The 15,331-nt window shown below is 34.3% G+C and overlaps 1 protein-coding gene across 1 annotated transcript in view; it reads left to right on the top strand.

Annotated features, from left to right (window-relative positions):
* Positions 1-15,331, top strand: part of LOC148275879 (uncharacterized) — a 65,024-nt gene that overhangs the window by 34,725 nt on the left and 14,968 nt on the right. Inside the window, exon 2 of the mRNA XM_088235083.1 lies at positions 8,619-8,671. Coding sequence (XP_088091209.1) covers positions 8,619-8,671 — 53 coding nt within the window. The remainder of the gene's footprint in view (positions 1-8,618; positions 8,672-15,331) is intronic.

The following is a 15,331-nucleotide window of genomic DNA, read 5'->3' as shown; positions in this document are numbered from 1 at the left end:
GGCGAGTTTGTTAGAAGAACGCCGTTGTGTCAAAACAAGCTATCATTTTTTTACTTCGAATGTCGGATTTAATATATAATTTATTTAACACATACGTGTTTCTTAACCGTCTGTTTGAATTTGTATATATATTTTTTTCATTATTGTTTTTTCTCATTTCATAATATTTTTGACTGCCTATAAAATCAATATTCACAAAATCAATTTGTAAAGCGCCTCTGAAGTATATTACGAAAACGGCGCTGTATAAGTTATCCATAATAATGATAATAATCTAAAACCCTATTGTGGACTCGTGGATCGAAGATCCGAGGTTCAAATCCCACTGTACCATAACTGTTTTCCCATTTTTTCAACACAAGTATTTACGACTTAGATTTAGGAAATAGTCTGAAAACTGAAATATTTGGGAATAATAATAATGCGGAGGATTGTAGCCAGATAGCGACCCAATGATCGCTATCGACTGGCAACATTGAAAACATCCCTCGGTTGACATCTCTGACCCGACCCCGGACAACCGTACCGCTCGCTCGTCGCGTGTTCTACGGACCGATCTTCCAGACCACGCGCCTTTCTTCCAGTGTTTAATTGGTAGACGTATCATCACTTAATCCTCTTAAGGTCAATGGTACCAATATTCAATACAGGAAATCCGTAAAAAATCTAGGAGTACAAATGGATGAACATCTATGCTGGCGAGCTCGTACTAACGAATCAAGCCGCGAAATATTTTTCAGTCTACACTCACTTAGAAGGTTGCAAAAATTCTTACCCATTAATTCTAAATACACCCTTGTACAAGCATTACTACTACCATTCTAGATTACGCTGATGTTTCCATGACTGATTTAAGCTGTGAGCAACTCGATAAACTTGAACGACTTTAGAATACATGCATAAGGTTTATTTTTGGTATTAGGAAATATGACCACATTTCTGATTATCGTAGGCATCTGAAATGTCTCAAAATTAGACAGCGGAGAGACTATCACTCCCTCTCACTTCTGTTTAACGTAATTCATAGTCCTAACGCTCCTATATACCTTCGTGAAAAATTTCAACGCTTATCAGTTCATGGTTAACCACTTTGTTCTAATTATCAAAGCACTCTTAATACCCGTCCACATTCTTCTCTAACTCATATAGTGTCCATGCGGCTCGACTGAAATCATCTCCCATCCACCATCAAAGATGTTACTACAGTATCTCTGTTTAAATCACGTCTGAAGAAACACCTCCTTTCTCTTCCTTAATCTCTCCTTTCCTCTTTTTTGCTATTCAGGAATGGTATTGATTTAAGGTAATTTATTCACAAATACATTTATTTATATTTTTAAATATCTTAAGCTTTTTTTTAATCTCTATTTTCTATTGAATATGTTTTAACTTGAATAATAAAAATAAAACTGTTATTTTATTGGTTGGTTGGAAGAAATTGCCATTTGGCAATATGCCCGCCAATGTGAACAATGACCATTATGTACAAAAAATTAAATAAATAAATAAAAAAATTCTTCTGATAATAAAGTGTTCTTGTGTATCCATTCTTGAATTTGTTTTGTTACATGATCCGAGTTTATCTTAGTAATCCCGAGTCAGTTTTGAATAATACGTGGTATATGAACAGTAAACCTAAATGAGATTTTTGTTCAAGTTCTGTATTAGTGAGCTTTTGAAATTTTCTCTCACCAAAACGTCAGGGGCTTGCGATCAAACTCGCGGAACATTAATATGCCACACACAATACTCGATAAATAAATATTAACAATTATGTCGGCGTACGGCGCAAAGCACCCCCCTCCCATGGCGGGTAATACAATGTGTTATGTGATTTCACACAAGATGCATCCCTGGGCACACACGCTCGGCTGGACAAGAGCGGTCACGGGGATAAGCCGAACTAAATAGGGGTGGAGTCCCTGGTACTTATTTATTTATGTAAAAAAGCAAACGTCATAACGAAGAAACGTTCAGCGTGAAATTTTCCGTTTTTTTTAAAAATATATATACATGGTGTTCTTTAAACCCTGTCACGTCCTAAACCACAATGATCAGTATAAGCAAGAATACAAATTGGAACATTAAAATATTTTTTTAGAACGAATAAAATTCAAAAAAATAAAATATCAAAAACAGCAAATGGTTTCTTACTTCTGCAGGGGTGAAACGAGAAGGGGGGAGTCTGATACTGCGCCGCGCGCCCCTCACTTCTCCCCTGTAGAAGTAAGCAACCATTTATTTTTTAAATATTTTATTTTTTAAATTTTTCTTTGTTCTTTATATTTTTTTTTAATATGCTAATATGTCTTCTTGCCCATACTGATCATCGTGGTTTCGGATGTGACAGGGTTTAAAGAACACCCTGTATAGGAATTGCTTATTTTTTTACCTTGCTTATTTATTTATTTTACAGAAACAAACAGTAGACAATGTGATAATATAATGAAAAAGATATGGTTTAAGGACAGACCAGCGAAGTTTCTAAATAAAAATTATATATACATATTAAATTGTGGTACAACAGAAAGGTGTGTATATGTATGAGAGTAAATGCATAGGTGTGTTTGTGTGTATGTGGGAGTAAGTGTTCAGGCGTGTGTAAGTGTTAGCATCATTAAATAGTAAGTCGGATCGTATCGCAGCCAGAAAGAATCAGTCTTAATTCCAACTTGTGGATTTAAGTATATATCGTCTTTTATTTTTTATAATAAATTACATTGAACTTCCATTAAGAATTTTCACTTACAAATTTAAATGTTTTATAATAATAATTGTGGAAATTACGAGAACGAATTTAAACACAAACAAGTACTTAGGTACCTACTTAAATTCAATATTTGAATATCTATTATTTTTAGATTTGGAATTCAATCATAAACAGGTACCTACTATTGATAGGATTGTTTTTGCGTTTTTATATCAATTTTCGGAAACAGAGTTTCATGTTTGCATGAAAAAACTGATAAAATCGATTTGATCGGTACATGATTAGTGATCAGTAATTTCCCATCACTATTGACATTACTTTGGCAGCTGTCATTTAAATCAAGCTATATTTTAAGGACTATAGTAACTTATATGTAAATATCAATTATCACACATCCTTCATGTTGGTATTTAATTTTATTGTTTTTTTTTAATGTATTTTTGGAAACACCAACTACATTGTTGTTAATAAATCGCGCTAAAGCTAACTAACCACTTGCTTTAAAAAATCGTATCCACTTGTCCCCTTTTACGCTACGGGACATCCCTTGTTATTCGCCCTCCGATATTGCGTATGAAAAGAGTTGCCGAACTACATTCACCCTATTTTAATAAGTTGATAAAAATGTTGCACTGATCCCCGCTATAGTTAATGCAAGGGGTCTTATGTGGATTTGTCAAATATATTCTTAATTATTATGGTTTACTCGTCCGCGTAATATCAGACATCCCAGGGGTCGACAAACTTTTGTCATAAAAAATGTTACATAAGTCTTCATAGAATAAAAGACTCGATCTCTCTCTTTTTTAAATGAAATATTTATATACACATATATAACAGTAGCTCAATCACAAATAATTATCGACGTGATAACAATTTCTCACCATGGTTGTCTATCGTATTCGCGATCACAATGAAACATCCGCGAACACCTAATATTAAATGTCAAAATATTTACGTTTCGCGACGTATAATCCTGCTGCGCAATCACATATTTGAATTTCACCATTGTGAATATGGAAAATATTACAAAACTGCTATTTTATTTATTAGTTATTTATCATGGTATTCATTGCATTTAGCCGGTACCGCGGTTGGCAAGCCAAATGTCAAGAAAAGTAGTCGCCATAGTAATTGTAATTTAATTTTTACTTTTTTGAATTAGATACTCCTTACTATTTTGGAAAAGCAGTATATTTTATTATTTTTTATAGCAAACGCCGATTTTTCGTCGTCAGTGACCTGTATTTATTTACGAGGAATACAAAAAACAAACCGACACGAGCGTTGACTCATGACTGCGATAACTTAAGCATCTTCATTATTGTTCATTGTGATCGCTCAAATGCTTGGCATGTTTTTAAGCACGTTGATAGTTAAATTTATTTCAACAGAGAGTGATTTTTTTTTTTGAGAAGAGAATGTGGAAGTCTAGGCATTTACAAGGCTTATGACCTGTCATTGGCTGGTGTCAGTGGCCACTTTACACACTGTGTAACATTCACCATTCTGTCCATGTTTGAACATCCACATTTCCTCAACTCTTTCATCTGTTGACTTTTGTGAAGTAAAAGAGCTGAAACCTTTATCACGTGGGTGAGATTCATCCGGCTGAACCAAATCACCTTCTAGGCAACGCCTGAAAACAATTTTCTAATTTTTATACTCCTTCTTTTACCAGGTAGTATATTCAACAGTGTTTGATTATGTCCAAATGCTTGCAGAAAAAAAGAAGAAAAAATCCCTCTCTGTTGAAATAAATTTAAATATGAACAACTCCCTAGGGAGGAAATCCAGCCAGTCTGCAAGCATTTGAACATAATCAAACAACGTTGATAGTTATTTGAGATTGAGCTGCTGGAGAGCGAGCATGGATTAAAACACAAAAAGCACTTAGAAAAATATGCTATTTTTGAAAATTAACAACTTGGCAACATTTGAAGCAATTCTCAAACTTGTAAGCCAGTCTCGCTTGAATTTCCCTCCTCCACAAATCGTCTGCAGCCCTCCAGGAGTATGAGATAGTTGGGTCCCTGTTCTGACGTCACGGTTGCCGCTCCGCTGGTCCGCGTGCGGCCCTATGCTACATACAGCTATGAGCACTTCTATACTGTGTGGTGTACGGCACGGGATCTAATGGCGTTATTGCAACCCCCATAGTGGGCTAGGGGAGGCACGAGTAGAAGAACAATGTAATAAGTGTAGAACACGGCGTAAGAAACTTAAGCATTGCTTGTTATGTATCTCTAATATGAAACTGGAACGAAAACGTATAATAGTTTTTTTTTTTAAAACCTTTTAGAATCATTTTTAAGTTGCTAGAATAGGGAAATATCACATACTACGAATACCGATAAAAATATATGAAATTATGGTTGTGTTTGTTACCTACTAAACGTCGGGTTACGTCGACTGCCTAGTAGGTTCCACATAAATTGCTAAATACTTATCCGCGTTGATATCATTCCGTGAAAATCGTCTCGTGAGAACGTTTTTTACTTCACGCTCGTTTTGGATAAATCTTCAGACTAACATGGTATGTGTAATGCACAGATAGAGTAAAAGACTGTACTTACAGTTTTACTATCTTTTATTAATACAAAAGATACTTTATTATTTTTAATTTATTTTGCTATACCAGGGCTAAATTTTATTTTTATTTGCATAAATTATGGAAAACGAAATATTAAACAGTATGTCTCCATGTTTTTTGTTTTTTTTTTTAAATGTCGGAATTTTAGAATATTCCGTCTTTTACTAGCGGTAACACGATGTTACATCACCGTGCGCAAAGGGATTATTTACCACAGTCTTTTAAGAGTTAATAGAAGAAGGTTTACTGTTTCATGTTAAGATTCGTGTTAAAAACACATTAGGTGCCTTTACAATCACAATTTCTCCATATTCGCAAATCACCAAATCAAATTATTTCGTAACTTCAATTCAGATACGGGAGCTAAAATCTTTCATGCAAAAAACATAGGGTTTAAAGTAAATAATATGGAAATATTTCACATTAGGAAGACTACGAAAAGTAATGTCCCTTTTATCAATAATTAAACAAACTTTTCATTTAGCCCATTACACGATGTTCCATTTAAATTACAAATCTGCTTTCCTTCCATACCTTTTACTTTTATTTGCTTTTTATATATATTAATAATTTTTGTGTTTTTTTCATTATGTATTTTTGTATAATTTAATTTAGTACGTACTTTTATTTGGCATATGATTTATTGCTCCTATTTCTTATATTTCTAACTTGAGTGAGTTTCTAGAAAACATGTCTCAATTATCATTTCAATTATGCTTTTAAATATATATATTCTTTTTCTGTTAATTTAAATGATACTCTTATTTTGTTTTTTTTATTTTATACTACTATATTTTACTATTATTATGTTAATTTTATTGATACCACTATTTTGTATATTTGATTATGTGTGATTCTTAATTTGTATAATTTATATTTTAAAAATGATTTCTGATTATCTTTTTTGCTTTGTATTCTTTATAATTTGATTATTTATTACATTTACCTTTTTTCTAGATTGTTATTCTGTGTCATTATAATTTGATCCAATTAATTTTACTTTGTATTTTTATTGTTATTTATTGTGGCTTGACACGGGCATAGCCTAAAAAGCCTTAATAAGTTCATAAATATTTAATTTTGTAATTTTGAATGAATAAATGAATAAAAAATAAATGGTCACCCTATACGTAGGTATAATAAACTCACACCACTTCCTTCACCCCCCCCCCCCCTCTTGTTTCAATTATTTCTCACACAATATCAATATTTTTTATGTACAAATATTTATTAACATTTAGTAAAAAAAATAGGATCTATAAATAAACAAAAGGCGATTTAAAACAGATATTAGTGAAAAAAGCCACTCAAATAGGACGATTTAAATTATAGCTGTGAAAAAGGTGGCTCGGAAAAAGCTCAATTCGAATTGGCGCTGTGAAAAAAGTGACTTGAAAGAAGCGATAGTGCTGCTAAAAAAGTGATTCAATATAAACGATTTAAATTAAGTGCCGCGAATAAAAATACATCAAAATAAGCGATTTGAATTAAGTGCCGCGAAAGAAGCCATTTTAATTAAGTGCTACTAAAAAAGTGACTCGAAAGATGCGATTTTTATTAAGTGCTACGAAAAAAGTGACTCGAAAGATGCGATTTTAATTAAGTGCTACGAAAAAGGTGACTCGAAAGACGCGATTTAAATTAAGTGCTGCGAAAAAAGTTACTCGGAAAAGTCGATTTTATGCGATTCAATGCAATTTGGCGCACGTTTAATGAAAGCTGTTTGGTGATTAGCATAATTTACGATGTGTTTACTTTAGTAATCTCGTATAATTAATTAAATGTTTATGAAATTATGACAAAAATGATACCAATGTAAAGAGGTTATCTAGGTAGCTTGGCCTTATCTTGTATGGGAAGACCTCATTAAATTGCCATTTTGTTTATTATTATTGCTTTTTAATTTGATTTGTGATAACATGTACAGGGTGGCACATAAATAATACTAGACGTTTGATAATCTAGCTTTCGTGTGTAAATGTCATGAATTGTCTAATTATTTCATATTGGGTCAATTTTACCACAAATTACTCAATAGATTCACCTTATTTGTTTTCTTCTTTATTACCTCGATTGAAAGCGAACAGAAAAAGGTGTCGAAAATGCTTACTTTCGTCTACTTGACATTCCATTTTAAGGGCTGAAATCAAATTCAATAATATTTTGTAGAGCGGATTTTTATTTTCGAATGATGTATGTCTTTACCATTTAAAAATAAAACTGACGACTTCTGTTAACAACTAATACTTACATTTTATAATTAGGGTCTGGAATTCCAACTATTTATGCGCTCTGTAGCTTCAAGACGTACAAGCTCTTATATATTATTTAATTATATCGTAATTAAAAACGAGGAACTGGGATCCCAACCGTCCATGCGCTATTAAGCTGCAAGACGTGTTGGGATACTTATTGTACACCGCTCCTGAGGTGATTTTCACAAAAATGGCGCTATATAAATGAACCATATTAATAATAGACCGGAGTATCTCCTACTTATGAAGGTTTCCTTACATATGTAGGTAAATTGGGGAGTATTACACAGTTTAAACCGGGTTGTGGTCCCGTGGCTAGGTCGCGGACTCACGGATCAATGGTCCGAGGTTCGAACCCCGCCTTAACACAATTTGACACCCGTTTTCGAATAGTGAGTTGTTTACAATTCGTTGAAAATGATCTCAAAATTAAAATGTTTGTTTAAATCATAAAAACGCAAGTATTTATTTTTTACCAACAGAAATGCCACTAAAATTAACAGATATAATAATTTGAGAAATACAGATGTTTAAACATCGGCAAAAATCGTTAATGTTACACAGTGTGTAAAGTGATCACTTAAACCAGCCAATGACCGGTCAAAATGGTGAAAATATTTTTGCCATTTAATTTTTTTATAAACAAAAAATCCGGAAAGTTTTTTTCCTTATTAGGGTATTTTCAAACGAATTTGAAGATTATGTAGACCGAAGGTCCTCGTATACGAGCCTAGGTACTTAAATAATCATTGAACGCGTCATGCTTGGCGTGTACATAGATTATAATTATGAGGAAAACCAATAGTAAAGTGTTTGGCCAGGTGGTTACTTGATGCTAGGAAATGTAGGTATTTGTGTTTTGAAGAAATTGATACTATTTTATTCGAAAGTAAGCATTTATTGACAATTAAAATTGTATTATAGAGTTCTGTAAAATTATCACCACTCCAGTAAATAAAATAATTATATTGTATTAACCCTGTACATGCGACGCACTTGCTCAAAGAAATGCCGCCTATTTTTAAAAATTATTTATTTAAATTGAATTTATTATTTGCAGTCACAGAAAAAGCTGGATTCCAGTCACCATATGCTGGCATGGAAAATGGAATGGTGAGTGATTTTAACCATATAATATTTTTATTTTTTAACCATATTTTTCAGGTGTTTCATATTTTTTGTTGATCAAAAAACATTTTTTCCCCTCTGATTATGAACTCAAATTCGGCTGTTTTTCCTAGAAAAAAATATTAATATGTTTCATTGATCATATTTGTTGCAATTACTATTTTTAAAATGGTTCTTATTATATTTTTTCATATTAATTATTACTGTGTATTATAAGATCTGTTCGTCTCAACTCAACGCAGGATTTACGTCCCGTGTAGCTGGCACACGTGTCTTCGTTTGCTTGTAAATAAATAAATATTTTTTTAATAAATCAAAATAAAGTTTCACGTCAAATATTATACCACACAAGACAATGACAAAATACTGTACTTCTACCGCCAAATTTTTTTCATACGTGTGAAGATAGTACACACAGAAAATGATTTTGATAGTAATTACGTTTATGTTGTCTGTCCTTAAATAAAATACTTAACTGATATTTTTATCTCCCAAAAACCTGGTACAAAATATTATAAAAGTTGAAAATGTTGTAAACAGTTTATCAATTCTGAAAATGCGTACTTACGTGAAAGCGCTCGTTGGGCAAATTAATTAACTCAACCGAGGAATTTTATTAATAAATAATGAATAAAATTCCTCTGTAGAAGAATTAATTTCATCAAGAAATATCTACAAAAAACGGCAATATCACATAGAAAACATATTAAAATTATACAATTTCAAAATAAAATTGAACAGGCGCGTGCAGTGACTTTTATCTGTAAGGATGCTGACAAAAAACCATCATGTTCCTTATTTTAGTAGGTTTATTTATAATTATTTAATACGCTCTATAAGTTGTCCATCACAGTTATAATAATCAATAATTGACGGAGCACAAGCGCGTCCAGAGGAGAAGCATTAAATTTTCTTATTCTTTTTCCACTCCTAAGTGGAGCATGTGGACATCACCAGACGCCTCCGGGAGACCTGATTGTTAGCCAGCACTCTCGCCTCCTCCAACGTCAGTTCCGCGTCCCTTGATTCCGCCGAACAAAGCTGAAAGATCGCCATCGATGGTCTTCCAGGACAGTCTCCGTAGGTGTGAAAAGGAGATAAACAATATAAACATCAAAACACCTAAAACAAGACCCGAGACAATCGTCCTTAAATTTGGGTCAAGTGTCAATAATGCGCTACTTCAAACTTTATGATAAACGTTATTAGAGTCGTTATTTCTTTGCGTTATACAAGTTTGATGCTTTCTGGAAAGAGAAATCTAAAGCCTTATGAACCTAAAGCGCGTGCGCGAAAATTTGAACAATTGCTATGGGAACTAGACGCAACTCGACAAGCAGCATCCCGCGTATACATCAAATACTATCAAGAACAAGATACCTAGATATTCAGTACGTACGTTGGTATAGGAAATACGCATATGTAGCTAAGTATGTATACTGAAGTTATGGTTTGAATCGCGTGCAACCGAACGTTCTCAGTGAGAATTTTAGGAATCCATATTTGAAGGCTTTATTTCGTATTTATAATGTTTTTTTTTTTCTAAAATTCATACTATTTATTAATTTTCAAGGGATGCGCCGCATCCACAATATCTATGGACGGAACGCGCCTGATGTCGAGGCTTTACTGTCAGAATGCATTAAGTAATTAAAACAAGTTCCGAGATAATCGCATTTAAAGCTTTTTTTCTTTCAACGCATTATTTCTCCCACAATTTTCTTTTATTTTAAAGCTTTGAAAGAGTAATGAAAATTCTAGACATAGCACGAATTTTTAAATCAACATCTTGCACCTATATTTAAAATATGTAAAGACTGTTGACTCAATGCATTCTGTCAGTATAGCCTCGATACACATTAAACTTAAATCGGTTAAGCCGTTTAGGAGGAGTTCAGTGACATCACGCGCACAGAGGAATTACATATATAAAGATACATTCGACACTACTTTTCTTAATTCGGTTCTCTCCTTAACAAACAAATGAACATAATATAGATGGACCTTATATGCATTTTCAAAATACTTAATGCTTTAAGTGATGTCCCATCTCTGTTGCGATCAATTTCTTTTCATGTTCCCAACCGTGTCACCAGAAGTCAAAATCTGCTATTTATAAAATCTTCTAAGAGCAACTTTGGTTTTTATGCCCCTATGTCCAGAATGTGTAGATTAGTCAATTCATCACACGACTTGGAATTTTTTGGGATAGATCTTCCGGCTTTTCGTAGATCTCTCCGCGACTAAACAGTGTGGGATGAAGGTGGATTGGCATGGTTTAGCTCAAAGTTTTTGGTCTGTCGTTTTTTTGAATATATTGTTTTGCCCTTGTTTGTCTTTGCTAAATAGTTTTATGTTATTTTTGTTCAGTTTCTTGCATTTATGTTTCTTCATGTAACTGTTGTAATTGGCTTAGGCCGTATATATATAATAAATAAATAAATAATATTCAGTAATTGAATGGTTGATGGAAATTTTACACCTTTAAAATCCAACAATTCTTCAAGTTTTGGACGGGAGGATTGATACTAATGATAATTTTAATATCCTCTTTCAAGTTTCAAGTAGGGGGCAGTAGGCAGTAGCTTGTAGCTATACTAGGTATGCGTATAGCAACTGGGCGGGGTGCACGAGCCAGTAACTCAGCGGTGTTCATTATGGCCCCCAGTAATGCGACTTGGATTATTATACCCGACAGAGAAGGGGTTGAATGTTGAATTGGACTTGTAATCGTAATTATTTTTCGGCTTCTCGCGCGGGGTTCTCAAACTTTTTCTTCCAATAAAAAAAAAAAACATAAAAGTTTTTAAGTTTCGGCATTAAATTTGTTAACATATTACAACAGAGATAAAGAACATTTAAGAGAAGATAATATAGATGTCTCGGCATCTATAGGGCTTATGACCTGTCAATGGCTGGTTTAAGTGGCCACTTTACACATTCACCATTCTGCCTATATTTGGTATAATATATATAGTATAATATATATAACTGGTCCATAGAAATTGAAAAAATAATATTTTCAGGCGTTGCCTAGTATGTAGGTTTGTAGACAAGGACTGGGTTCAACTCCCTGGGGAGCTGTTTATATTAACATATTACAACAGAGATGAAGAACATTTAAGAGAAGATAATATAGATGTCTAGGCATCTATAGGGCTTATGACCTGTCAATGGCTGGTTTAAGTGGCCACTAACACACTGCGTAACATGCACCATTCTGCCCAAATTTTAACATCTATATTCCTTCAATTCTTTCATCTGTTGATCTTTGTGAAGTTAAAGAGCTAAAACCTTTATTTATGCGGGTGAGATTTATCTTCTGATTACAGACTTCTATAATTATAAATTCTAGAAGTCTGTAATCAGAATCTATAATTATAAATTACCTTAAATCAAAACTATTACTCAATGGGAAAAAAGAGGAAAGAGGAAAGGAGGAGATATTAAGGAAGAGAAAGGAGATGTTTCTTCAGGCGTGATTTAAACAGAGATAATGTAGTAACATCTCTGATGGTGGATGGGAGATGATTCCACAGTCGAGCCGCATGGACACTATATGAGTTAGAGAAGAAAGAGGAATTGTGGATGGGTATTAAGAGAGTGCCTTGAGAATCAGAACGAAAAGGTAAACCATGAACTGATTGAAATTTTTCACGAAGGTATATAGGAGCGTTAGGACTATGAAGTACATTGAACAGAAGTGAGAGGGGCTGATAGTCTCTCCGTTGTCTAATTTTGAGCCATTTCAGTTGCCTACGATAATCAGAAATGTGTTCATATTTCCTAAGACCAAAAATGTACCTTATGCATGTATTCTGAAGTCGTTCAAGTTTATCGAGTTGCTCACAGCTTAAATCAGTCATGGAAACATCAGCGTAATCTAGAATAGGTAGTAGTAATGCTTGTACAAGGGTGCATTTAGTATTAATGGATAAGAATTGAATGTATAGGAAAAATATTTATTTTAATTTTAATGTTGGCTCTTGCAATTTTCTTGCAATTGCAATTTGTTTTTTTATTACTGCTCTCCAATGTGTTAGGATCTTAAGAGATAGTCGGCTGCCACTCAGGAAATGTATCAGCGACCCACGGTGCCAGCACCGCTTGGCTGACGGGGTGCCTTCGCCTTTCTCATTTCTTACGCAGTTCGGAACAAAGTTTGATAAAAGTTTACCCAACCCTCGCGCCGTAGATTACTGTAGACTGTAGGCAGGCAGTTTGGAGGATGTAGCTACCGGCTAGGTGGCGGTGGAAGCCGGTAGAGCCGACTTCGCTGTCCAAGAATTATCGCCGTTCTGGGCCCCATCCCCTGTACCGTCTTGGTTCGTTCTTCAGACGCGAGATAACGCCTTTTAAAGGCCAATACAGACCGTACAAATCCATACGGCATGGTGAAATTACCAAAAGTATATTGTTTTCAAAATAACACATATACATCGATAACTGTATGAAAGAACTGAAAGATTTAAGAATGGGAGCAAAATGAGTGGTATAACTGTTAACTGTCTTCTGTATGCGGATGATGCCGTGCTTCTTGCTAGCAGCAAAGAAGATCCGCAATTATTGGTTACAAAAGTCTACGAGGTATGCAAGAAAAGCGATTTGCTTATGAATGTTTACAAATCGAAAGTGATGGTTTTTGAAAGGGATGAAAATATAGCTTAATGTGAGATCAGTGTAAACGGAGATATTCTGAATCAGGTAGAAGAATTTGTGTATCTGGGAAGTATGTTTACCAGGGATGGAAAGGAGGGTGAATGCCGGGAACAGGGTGAACTGTGCACTGAAATCTACTTTGGCAAACAAATGTTTATCACAGGAGGCTAAACTAGCAGTTCACAATGGAGTTTTAGTTCCAACTCTAATGTATGGGAGCGAAGTATGGAATTAGAGAAATGATAATGAAAGTAGGTGAAATGCTGTCGAGATGCGATCCCTCAGCCAAATGTGTGGTTAAACGATGTATGATAGGTGCACAAATGTCGAGATCCGTGAACTGTGTAAGGGTAAGACATGGATTATCAGATTCAAGAAAGGGGTGCTGCGTTGGTTTGGACATGTAGAGCGAATGGACAGCGAAAGAACGGCCAAAGGAAGGAAATAAGGAGGTATGTTGTTGGATGCAGAAAACGAGGAAGACCGAGAAAGATATGGCACGATCAAGTCCATCAAATACTTGAAGATGGACTTGTCAAAAGTAGGAATAATCGGCGTGCGTGCATGAGAAGATGTATGAATGCAGAGGAAGCGAGGCCTGTATGCAAATATTTTATTTATTTCATTTTCATTGATTTATTTTTTTTAAGTTACATTGAGAACATTACAGAGTATCCAATTAATTCCAAACACATTACAAAATATACATATCAGATTTATTAAATAGAAAAGAGAAAAAACTGAGTCATGTTAAATGGACATACATACTACAATTTGGAAATTGCCCTCTTAAGAGAAATCCCACTGTCATGAAATATATCGACATCCGAGGCGATACGATTGAATAACACGATTGCTCTACCTACCGATAGAGTGATATGGCGTTCTATCCTCTCTGCCTACCCCTACGGGGAAACGGCATGATGGTTTTTTAAAAAATTGAAGTAAAGAAATATTAGCGTTCTTATAATTCACCCTAATATTTCAATTTCGGTGGCCATTTTCAACGAGTTGTAAATAACTCACTATTAGAAAATGGAAATCAAGTTGGGGTAGAGTGGGGTTTGAACCCCGGACCTCCGGCCCGTGAGTCCGCAACACCAGCCACGGGACCACCACCCGATTTGTTGTTGGTTTAGACGAAAAAAAAAAATATTGCACACAAATTGTAAATTTTTATTTCCTCATAATCACATTTCCCCTTTCTGGCACTGTACCGGTAAACCAATCGCACCGTATCTTGATATTTTTTGTTACACGAAGGTAAGGCGATCAGTCTTACGACGTGCCGTCCAGGAACTTAGAAACATTCGAGCGTAAAAACACTTTTCAAACTAATATTTCATGTCAACCAGGGACACAAATCAATTTCAGCTTCATTTTTTTTTTTTTTTCTTTAATCATAAAAATTACATTTCCAACTGCAGATACAACCACAAAAACCGGTCACTCTTGCTATTTTCTCTTTGCTTCTTTTCCTTACTATCATATATATATTTATTACGATTTGTTGGATAGGAGTTGTCCTGAGGATATTGTGTTTTTAGTTTGCACCGTACAAACTTTCTGGCCAACTTGGTAATTGCGAAGAATATCACTGTTGATAAATTTCTTTCCTTCCCGCTTCGTAACTTTTCTTATTACTAGAATTGTTTTCTTTATTAGAAAGTTGATTCAATCGATTGATATCAATTGGACGACCTTGTTTTAAAAACCTCAAATGCCGCAAACCAGCATTTTTTCGGGAGAGTGTTATATAAAAGACTAGTCCAGACTAAAAAACCCAGGGACTGAAATTATACGGTAATCTACCAGACAAAACTAAACAAAAGACTCCGACAAACTTTTCAAAAGATGCAAAAAATATTATTATCAACAAAAGAATATCAATAAAAAAATATTTATTATTTTTGTCAAACTACTACTACTACTACTACTACCATCACGCCATTTCCCCGTAGGGATCGGCAGAGAGAATGGACCGCC

This window comes from Micrasema longulum, unplaced genomic scaffold (genome assembly GCF_059751315.1).
Source record: "Micrasema longulum isolate JH-2025_06_02 unplaced genomic scaffold, ASM5975131v1 h1tg001324l, whole genome shotgun sequence".
Lineage (NCBI taxonomy): Eukaryota > Metazoa > Arthropoda > Insecta > Trichoptera > Brachycentridae > Micrasema > Micrasema longulum.
The sequence above is the reverse complement of the archived record's forward strand: the minus strand, read 5'-3'. Positions and strand labels throughout refer to the sequence as shown.